We start from the raw sequence: 10,818 nt of genomic DNA, 5'->3' as shown, positions 1-10,818 counted from the left end.
TACAAGAAATGTCATTTTCTAAAATAAAATCTATCTAGAATACAAATGTATAATACATCAAACACATAACTGCTTGGCTCTCATTGATTTTTCAGATAAGAACAACATAAAACAAGTTTCACATCACTTTCCAAACAAACAACTGTTGTGTACATGGATGTCCAAACAGGTCTTCTGTCTTGGACAGAGTCACCATGAAATAGGTGCTGTGTGGGGAAATGAAATACAGGCTTCGGGAGTCAAAAAACACTGACAAGGTACCTCCGGAACGATACGAGGAACCAGCACAGTGGCCACACGTTCCCGGATGTCACCTCTGCGGCCACTGCGGCCTCCATGGTGTGTCTGGCCCTCGCTCTGTGTGTCCCTAGGTCTGTGTGTCCCTCGGTCACTGACACCAGCTGAGTCTGCTCGAATCTTCTCCGTGGCGGTGACTCTGGGAGCAGCGACACAAGGCACTAGACGGGAACACCTGCAGGACCCTCCTCTGTCCATTTCCCACCTCCTTCACACCTCGCTTTCCCCTGCTCCTCCTGGCCCCCCCCCCCCCCGCCCCGAGAGCCTCGCCCCTGACGTGGTGGCTTGGGAGACCCTGCACGGACCCTGCTAGAGTGGCCTTGTCGTGTTGTGTCAGGAACTTGGCACCTGAGGGACACTCGAACATTTTATTTTTATCTTATACACACATCGCGTGGAAAAACATCAGCGGAGCTGACTGCTCTGCTCATCATGGTGCCTGTCTTTAGCGGTAGGTATGCTGCTTTTTCACACCCTCCAAATCTTTTCCTTCTTTGTAATTTTTTCGTCTGTATGTTTTGCATAATTCTTTACAGAGGAGATGTTTTCACCATTCATTTTCTTAGAGAGCGTGGAAGGGAGGGAGCGGGAGGAGAGAGACAGCAAACAAACAAGCAAACATGAGTATGCAAGAGACACATGCATCTTTGGCTCCCACAGGAGCCCAGACCGGGGCAGGCGATGAAATATGCATCCCAGGTATGTGCTCTGGACCAGGAACCCCGCCAGCGACCCTTCCCTGGCCATCCGAACATCTAACCGGCGAGCAACACTGGCCAGGGCCTATTCCTCTGCTTAGCAGATGACAACACATGTCACTCTTTCTTCTTGCACAAGGAAGGCAGCCAATCGACGATGATCACTCATCATTCATGCTTCTCTCTTCCTTTCGGAAATAGGACAAATAAATATTTCTAAAGAACACACTGTAGCCCTGACTACTGTCGCTCAGTGGAGCGACGGCCTGTGAACTGAAAGGTCTCTGCTTCGATTCACAATCAGGGCACATGCCCTGATTCTGGGCTCAATCCCCAGTGGGGGGGGGGGGGGGCGCAGGAATCCATGATTCTCTCTCATAATTGATGTTTCCATCTCTCTCATAATTGATGTTTCCACCTCCCTCCCTCCTTCCCTCCCTCCCTCCCTCTCCCTTCATCTCTGAAATCAGTAAAAAATAGTTTTAAAAAACTCACTATGTTTCTACAAAAAACTTTACATTGAATTTCCTTCTCGTGGTAATAACACATTCCCATGAGAACCCTGCATCTGGAGGTGCCATCAACAATCACAGCCTCCCTGATGCTGATGGCATCAATAATAGCAGCCTACAGGGGAAGGGCTGCCTCAGGAATGCCCACCTCTAGGCTACTCATTGCATCCATCATTGCAGCCGAAAGGGGACTGGCTGCCTCAGTCAACGAGACCTCTCCAGGGGCCGCTGAGTCGAGCGGGAATAACACCTTCTCCCGATGCCCCTGCACCTCGCTGCACAGTCTGGCTGCCTCCATAATGGGGTCATCCAAGGGACTGGCTGCCGCAATCACAACGGCCTCCGGCTGACTGGCTGCCTCAGAAAAGGTGACCTGTCCGGTACTGGCTGCCTTGTTAACGGCGGCCTCCCCAGAACTGACTGCTTCAATAATGGCAGCCTCTAGGTTACCGACTGAATTAGTGAACGCACAGCTTCCCCATGTCACTGCAGCAGCCAAAGCCTCCCTTTCCAGGGCGGGGACCGGAAGGGGTGCAAAATCCAGACCTGTGACTTCAGTCCATCCAGGGGAGAAAAAAATAATTGCACCCTGGACAGCATCGATGATTTTGTAGGGTTTTCTGTGGTCTTTCTTCGTTGGTTTGTTTGTATTTTCTTTTTTTTTTTTTTAAATTTTTTATTTTTCGCTTAAAGTATTACAAAGGGTATTACATAAGTGTCCTTTTTTCCCCCCCCGCCCTTGACAAGCCCCTGCCCTCCCTTACCCCCCAGTGTCTTATGTCCATTAGTTAGGGTTATGTTTGTATTTTCTTAAAAATATTTTTTTAATTAAATCTTTATTGTTCAGATTATTACATTTGTTCCTCTTTTTTCCCCCCATAACTCCCCTCCTCTCAGTTCCCGCCCCACCCTCCGCCCTCACTCCCCACCGTCCTCATCCATAGGTGCACGATTTTTGTCCAGTCTCTTCCCGCATCTCCCACACCCCTTTCCCCCCCAAGAATAGTCTGTCCATTCCCTTTCTATGTCCCTGATTCATTATAATCACCAGTTCATTCTGTACATCAGGTTATTTATTCACTTGATTCTTAGATTCACTTGTTGATAGATGCATGTTTGTTGTTCATAATTTGTATCTTTACCTTTTTCTTCTTCTTCCTCTTCTTAAAGGATACCTTTCAGCATTTCATGTAATACTGGTTTGGTGGTGATGAACTCCTTTAGCTTTTCCTTATCTGTGAAGCTCTTTATCTGACCTTCAATTCTGAATGATAGCTTTGCTGGATAAAGTAATCTTGGTTGTAGGTTCTTGGTATTCAGCACTTTGAATATTTCTTGCCACTCCCTTCTGGCCTGCAAAGTTTCTGTTGAGAAATCAGCTGACAGTCGTATGGGTATTCCCTTGTAGGTAATTGAGTTTCTTTCTCTTGCTGCTTTTAAGAGTCTCTCTTTGTCTTTTCCTCTTGGCATTTTAATGATGATGTGTCTTGGTGTGGTCCTCTTTGGATTCCTTTTGTTTGGGGTACTCTGCGCTTCTTGGACCTGTAAGTCCATTTCTTTCACCAGGTGGGGGAAGTTTTCTGTCATTGTTTCTTCAAATAGGTTTTCAATAACTTGCTGTCTCTCATCTTCTGGCATCCCTATGATTCTGATGTTTGTACGCTTGAAGCTGTCCCAGAGGCTCCTTACACTATCTTCGTATTTTCAGATTCTTTTTCCATTTTGCTTTTCCGGTTGGGTGTTTTTTGCTTCTTCGCATTTCAAATCTTTGACTTGATTCTTGCACTCCTCTGGTCTGCTGTTGGGTGTCTGTATAATACTCTTTATTTCAGTCAGTGTATGCTTAATTTCTAGTTGGTTCTTTATCACAACATCGAGGGACTCATTAGATTTCTTGACGCTCTCATCAAGTTTATCGGCAGTTTCTAGCAAATTATTGAAAGCCCTTAAAAGTGCGTTTTTTAGCTCTATATCCTCCATTTCTATCATGTTTTTTTGTCTCCGAATTTTTTATGCTTTCTTGGTGCACCCCCTTGTGGTCTTTGTGCGCAGTCTTGGTCTAGTTAAGCCTTGATTGTTGTCGGCAATATGGGGGGAGGGGGGGTGAATTAACCTCCAGGCTAACTGGCTATGAGAGTCAGCTGTGTCTGCATTGGGAGAGCTTCTGTGCTGAATCTCTAGGGCAGTGCTAATCTAGCCTTTGCCTGAGGCTATCCAGCAAATGCCTCCGTGCAGGGCTTGGACGGGGCGGGTCCCAGGGGATCTACAGGGCGGGCAGAACGAGCAGTTATGGCTGCTCTCAGTTCCGTCCCCAGCGGCTCTGCAACCGCTGCAAACCTCGGAGAGAAAGCTGCCTTCCCGCTTCTCCCGTTTGAGTCTGGGTCCCTAGAGACTCGCCCAGATCTGGAGCTCAGAGTCTGAAACTCCCTCCTGATTGAAAACAACAACCGAGCCCTCCGCTCCACATGCACTCTGCACCTTAGTATTTCACTTCAGCACTGCGCCTCCTCTGAGTCTCGTATGGTTTCCTCTTTCCTCCTAGTTGTAGAACTTCCACTCAGCCAGCCTTCCTGTGGTTCTGGATGATGTCCGTTCCATCTTTTAGTTGTATTTTTGAAGTGGTTGTTCGAGGCAGCAAACTCCGGCGTTAACCTATGCCGCCATCTTGGTTCTCTAAAAATATTTTTATTGATTTTTTTTTTACACAGAGGAAGCGAGAGGGATAGAGAGAGAAACATCCATCAGAGAGAAACATCCATTAGCTGCCTCCTGCACACCCCCTACTGGGGATGTGCCCGCAATCAAGGTACATGCCTTTGACTGGAATCGAACCTGGGACCCTTCAGTCCGCAGGCCAACGCTCTATCCACTCAGTCAAAACAGTCAGGGCTGTTTGTGTTTTTTTGACTAGAAGTCTTCATCAAATTCAAAGAACATTAGCTAAAATTTCAGCACCACGGACAGAAGATGGAGGTGTTATTCTTTAAAAGGCCACAAGAGGGGAGCAGAGGATACTTTTTGCAAAGGAATTGGCTCACAGCTTTAAAGGTTTGTGTCATAAGCATATACGTGCTGTGATGAATTGAATGTCAGTAAAACCTTTTTAACAAGGATGGGGTCAAGGATAGGTAACCAGGCATAACTCCAAGTTTCCCACTCCCAGACATCTGCGCGTCAAGGTCCTAATTAGGCCTTTGTAACTGTAAATCAAGGACGGTTGTAGTTTTCTGTGAATAAAACCTCGCCAAGCACCAAGCTCGGTGCTGCTGCAGGAGGAGAAAGCCTGTGGCAGTCACTGGCCAGTTCAATAAATCCTCGCTTACTGTTTAAGACCTACTTGGAGTTCGATGGTCTTATTCTCGCGAATGTTGGTCCACAACATGCAAGTGGTGCACAACCCACAGCCATAGCAGTGACTTCAGGGAATTCTCTCATCAAGGATTCTCTCTCAGCATGGATATTCCTCTCTCCCTTTCTAAAATAATAAAAATGGCTTTTTACTAAATTTTTTAAAAAAGGTTTCTGCACCAAGCCATTCAGCAGAATCTTTTTCTAGTGGAACTAACACGTTCCCATTATAAAAACTGACTGCGTCTAGCTCCACCCTCAGCAATGACAGCCTCCCTGGGACTGATGGCTGGCTGCTTCTTCAGGCATGGCCATCCTCAAGGAAATGCTTGCCTCAATCATAGCGGCCTCCAGGTCACTGGGGGCCTCAACAATGGCCACCTCTCGCTCATCATCGCGGGAATAGCATGTTCTCGCCATACCCCTGCAACTCTAAAGGACAGACTGGAGGCTCCACAATGGCGGCCTCCTGGGGAATGACTCACTGCCTCAACCGTGCCCTCCTGCAGGGGATGAGCTCACATCCTCAACGCACCGGCTCACCAGGCCAGGGCAGCGCTCTCTGAGGCCTCCCTCTGCAGGGCTGAGCCGGAAACAGGTCACAAATCTACACCCGTCACTTCAGTCCGTTCAGCGATGGAATCATTGCCGCACCGGAAAGCCTCCAGGATGTTCTGGGTTTTCTTTTTTTTAATATATATGTAATTGATTTTTTACAGAGAGGAAGGGAGAGGGATAGAGAGTTAGAAACATCGATCAGCTGCCTCCTGCACACTCCCCACTGGGGATGTGCCCGCAACCAAGGTACATGCCCTTGACCGGAATCGAACCTGGGACCCTTGAGTCCGCAGGCCGACGCTCTATCCACTGAGCCAAACCAGTTAGGGCTCTGGGTTTTCTTTTTCGAGTTTTTTATGAAGAGATTTTTGGGACCTGAAATTTCAGCACCAAGGACAGAAGCACAGTGTATTTTTCTGCGATGGCCACAAGAGAGCAGCAGAGGGTTGGTCGACGGCCGCAATACCAGTCACGGGGCCATGTGCTTACAGCTAAAACACATCATTTTGAGGGCAACATTTTGAGGGCAACGTTCACTTAACCTGGGGAATATAACACACAAAAGGGCTCAGCACACAAGACACAGGAGAGACGCAGGGGTGGCTGTGGCTCCTGCCTGAGAAATAAGTCGCAGCAACAAAGGAAAGCAAAGTGTGAGCGGCTAGTTTGGCTCAATGGATAGACGGTCGGCCTGTGGACTGAAGACTCTGGGGTTCGATTCCAGGCAAGGGCACATGCCTCGGTTGCAGGCTCCTCTCCGGCCTGGGCCCGGGGCTTCTGCAGGAGACAACCAATGGATATGTCTCTCTCACATCGATGTTTCTGTCTTTCCCTCTCTCATCCACTATCTCTAAAAATCAATGAGAAAATATCCAGTGAGGATTAAAACAACAAAAATGGATAAGGCAGCTGGACAGTGGCTCACAGAGGGCAGACAGCACACTCCCATCTCAAAGGCAACTTTCCCAGGGTGTTGTGCTTCCCAAAGTCCAACCTGGTAGGGGGACTTTCTGTGAAGCCCAGCAACATGACAGCGCTCAACTGGGCCCCTCCGTTTTTGTTTTCTTTAAAAATGGGAGGGAGGGAAGCATCCATGCCAGACACACTTGATTGGCTGCTTCCTGAGCACACGCCCCCTCCAGGACGAGGGGGGGGGGGGGGGGCCTCGGCGAAACCTGAAACCCAGGTACATGCCCTTGACTGGGAATCAAACCAGCCACCCTTTAGTGTGCGAGCACTCACCACTGAGCAACTCTGGCCAGGGCAGTTACTTTCTTAAAGCTGTTTACTCTCCCAGAAGCCAGTAAAGACCCTGATGCAGGATTAATGTGGTTACTTCAGAAGCAGCAAGATTGGAACAGGGGGAAGGGGCCACATCAGATGTCAGTCAGGAGCATGAAAATGTGCAGGCCCTCTGTGAGGCCTCACCCACCAGCCTTCACATTGTGTCCTGGGCATAATAAAGTGATTGATGAGAGAAATAGTACCCGGCATGATAGATCACTCCACGGAGTGTTGGGACTAACCCTGGAGGCTCGAGCATCAGTCAGGATGAGACCTGGAGGAAGCTGGACGTTGAAGTGGGTGGTATTGAGCAAAAAAGAAAAAAAAAAAACCTCCTGGACAGACAACAGTGTGGTGATTGCCAGGGGGAGGAGGGATGGAGGAAGGTGGGAGAGTATGGAGGGGGGCGGATAAATGGTGATGGAGATTTGATTTGGGGTGGTGAACACACAATACTGTTGTACCGATGATAAGTTGTAGAATCATGTACCTAAAAGCTGTATAATTTCATTAACCAGTATTACTGCAATAAATTCTAAAAAACTTTAGGTACAAAAACAGAAAACAGAGATTTTGGGGGCTAACTGAATGTTTAGTATTTTTTAAGATATCTATCTAGTATGGGATGCAAATTTGAGAGACCAACAAAGACAGCATCAAAGCCACTGAGGATTGAGACAACTGCAAAACCTGATTCACTGCAGCACAAGCCCTGGGACTCTGACCTGGTCAGCTCACAACATAGGCTGGCCTGTGGGGCCACACTGCTCCCTGGGGGTGGCCCTTGCTCAGGAGGAAGACAACACAAAGGACCGCACTGGGATGAGCCTGGACTCCAGTGCCCGACACTGGCATCACCTGTACTTTGTCTAACACAGGCAATTAGCACACACTCTCTCATCCATTTTTATTGTTTTGTTTTTATTTTTACTATTTTTTTCTTTTTTTTTAAAATATATTTTATTGATTTTCTACAGAGAGGAAGGGAGAGGAATAGAAAGTTAGAAACATCGATGAGAGAGAAACATCAATCAGCTGCCTCCTGCACACCCTCCACTGGGGATGTGCCCGCAACCAAGGTACATGCCCTTGACCGGAATCGAACCCGGGACCCCTTCAGTCCGCAGGCCGACGCTCCATCCACTGAGCCAAACTGGTTAGGGCACTATTTTTTTTTCCTTTACCTAAGCACCATCCAGTGTAACAGCATGCCTTTCCTAAGTGAGCACCAATGTGCAATTATGCAGCTTCCCTCTCACCCTCAGCCACATAATCTAACCCTGAAAACTGAGCAAGACGTTCCTGCAACATGCTGACACCAGTTTACTGCAGAAGCCTTTTAAATAGACCTCCCTCTTCTAGCAGCAGAAACCATTCATCTGAAAACCTACAAATGGGGCCTTGTGCTTGTCAGACAGTATTCAATATGCTGGCCTCACATCTGACCAGCAGCCATGGCACCGGGTTAACAGACCAACCCCACATCCCTCCAACTGAGCTCCAGGCAAACCCCTACACCCTGGGGAGGTGGGGGCAGCTGCAGGATGGGAGGAGAGGCTAAAAGAAATTGAACCTAAACTCTTCATCTGGAATGTTCAGGGTGGCCTTGGTTCCCCTTTCTAGGCGGGGCCTGCAGACCCTTCGGCTCTTCTTCCTGGTGGCCTCACCTACAGGCTGCACACGGGCTGACTGGGCTGCTGTGGGAGAGGGGAGAGAGTGTCAGACAGCAATAGCAGCTAACGCCAACTGGACCCATACAACTACAACCACTTTGTGTAAATGAACTGATTTACTTCTCAAAATTTTAGGGTAGGTATCATCATCACACCCCATGGAGAAGCACAGAGAAATTCACTGACTCTCCTACCCTTGCCGCCCCCATGGAGGCTGGAGTTCTGTGCTCCAGAGGCACAGGCTTCCCCTCCCCTCGGCAGCCCTGCGGCTCTGGGATTCTTCCTTTCACTCCCCAGGCTTTTAGTCTGCTCCCAGCTCCTCACCAGTCTTGAGAGCCCGCAGGGCTTCGCGCCACTCGGCTTCCATCTGAGCCCTGTAATCCCCAAACAAGGAGCGCATCAGCTGCCTCTTGCGGGGCAGAGGGATTCTTTCGCTGCGCAGGGTTCGGATTGCCCCAATTGCCTGCTCTTCTGCAGATAAAAACGAAGGACTAGAGACCTCCTCCATCCTCACCTCCTACGCAAAAGCAACAAGTCCAACCCCTGGCCAGCAACTGCAGGCCAGTCCTGTCAGTTCACCTCCACCCAACTCTACAAAAGGGCCTCTCACTCTGTTTCGGGCTGGGTCTCTGCATCTTGAGGCCCAGTTCCAGCTGCTCCACGCACCAGGCCAGCTCCCGAGCCAGCTGCTCCGCCTGAGACGATTAGAGACAGTGGTTGTGAGGCTACCAGGACCCTGAGGCGCCCGCCCTGCCTTAATTCCCGCAGACCCTGGGGGACTCGCACCCAGAATGCACCCGGGGCCTCCATCCTTCCCGACGGAGGACCTTCCTTGCCTGGGCCTCTGGGCTTGGGAGGGACTCCTCTGGGGCCGGCTTTTCGCAGGCCTTCCCGGCTCCATTCGACACAGAGGCCCCATTCCGGCTTTTCTTCTTCTTTTGCTTCCTAGAAGCTGCTTCGCGTTCACCGCCGACGGGAGGCGCCCTGGAGGTGTCGTCACTGCACACGGGCTGTCCTAAACAGGGACAAACGGGGTGAACCCGGACAGAGGAAGGACTGGGGGGGGCGGGGAGCGGCCCGAGGAACCAGGGACTGCGTGGCGCGCGGGCGGTACCTGGGGCTGGGGCCGCCGGTGTCTCCCGAGCAGGATGTCCCAGGGTCTGGAGAAAAGGGGGAGCAAGAGGTTCACGAAGGGCAGCCCACGGCCCGAGGCCTCGCCACCCACGCGTCCTCTCGGCACCGCTCACCGCCATGCGCTGCAGTCGCTGCCGCCGGCGCCTACGTAGTCCGCGGCGTGGTCGGCTCCTCCTCCTCCTCCTCCTCCTCCTCCTCCTCCGGAAACACGTCTGCAGCGCGGCCCACGGTGGGCGGGACCCACCAGGTGGGCGGGGCAAGTGGGCGGGGCCCATGAGGTGGGCGGGGTGAAAGTGGGCGGGACACGCGAGGTGGGCGGGACCAGTGGGCGGGCCCCGCGGCGGGCGGGTGCAGGCGGGACGCCCTCTGGAACACGAATCCGCGCACCCAAGGATCGTGGGTTCGATTCCCGGTCAAGGGCATGTACCTGGGTTGCAGGTTCAATCCCAGGCCCCAGTTAGGGCACGTGGGAGAGGCAAACCATGATGTGTCTGAAATCAATGTCTTTCTCTTCCTCTCTCGCCCTCCCTCCCACTCTCTCTAAAAATTAATGGGAAAAAATATTCTCAGGTGAGAATTAACAACAACAAAATAGGCAACTTGAATGAATGAAGAGATATTCTATATTACTGTATTTGGAAAATTTACTATTATAAGGGTATTAATTTTCCTCCAAATAAGCCTATACACTTAACAAACTTAACAAAATCCAATAAAAACACCTGTATTGATTTTTTTATAAATATTTTATTGATTTTTTACAGGGAGGAAGGGAGAGGGATAGAGAGCTAGAAACATCGATGAGAGAGAAACATCGATCAGCCGCCTCCTGCACACCCCCCACTGAGGATGTGCCCACAACCAAGGTACATGCCCTTGACCGGAATTGAACCTGGGACCCTTGAGTCCGCAGGCCGACGCTCTATCCACTGAGCCAAACGGGTTAAGGCATGTTTTTATTTATTTATTTATTTATTTTTTAAAGGAAATTTCTAGGGAAGTGAAATTTATTTTTATTTTTTTAAAAATATATTTTATTGATTTTTTACAGAGAGGAAGGGAGAGGAATAGAAAGTTAGAAACATCGATGAGAGAGAAACATCGACCAGCTGCCTCCTGCACATCTCCCACTGGGGATGTGCCCGTAACCCAGGTACATGCCCTTGACCGGAATAGAACCTGGGACCCTTCAGTCCGAAGGCCGATGCTCTATCCACTGAGCCAAACTGGTTAGGGCATGTTTTTATTTTTTAAAAATATTTTTGTTGAAAGTATTACATGTCCCCCTTTTTCCCCCATTGACCCCTTCTAGCC

General features: G+C 49.8%; 1 protein-coding gene across 1 annotated transcript; it reads right to left on the bottom strand.

The window, feature by feature from the left end:
* Positions 1 to 2,807: 2,807 nt before the first annotated feature.
* Positions 2,808 to 9,684, bottom strand: CUNH8orf33 (chromosome unknown C8orf33 homolog). Its single transcript, XM_070392624.1, has 6 exons — positions 9,618 to 9,684; positions 9,485 to 9,530; positions 9,207 to 9,385; positions 8,981 to 9,065; positions 8,695 to 8,841; positions 2,808 to 8,394 (listed from the first exon to the last, which is right to left on the bottom strand). The coding sequence occupies exons 1-6, from the start codon at positions 9,621 to 9,623 to the stop codon at positions 8,255 to 8,257; spliced, it is 603 nt and encodes a 200-aa protein (XP_070248725.1). The 5' UTR covers positions 9,624 to 9,684; the 3' UTR covers positions 2,808 to 8,254.
* Positions 9,685 to 10,818: the final 1,134 nt, after the last annotated feature.

Source organism: Myotis yumanensis, unplaced genomic scaffold, assembly GCF_028538775.1.
Source record: "Myotis yumanensis isolate MYYU_CA2020_CCGP unplaced genomic scaffold, mMyoYum1.0.hap1 SCAF_15, whole genome shotgun sequence".
Classification (NCBI taxonomy): Eukaryota; Metazoa; Chordata; class Mammalia; order Chiroptera; family Vespertilionidae; genus Myotis; species Myotis yumanensis.
The sequence above is the reverse complement of the archived record's forward strand: the minus strand, read 5'-3'. Positions and strand labels throughout refer to the sequence as shown.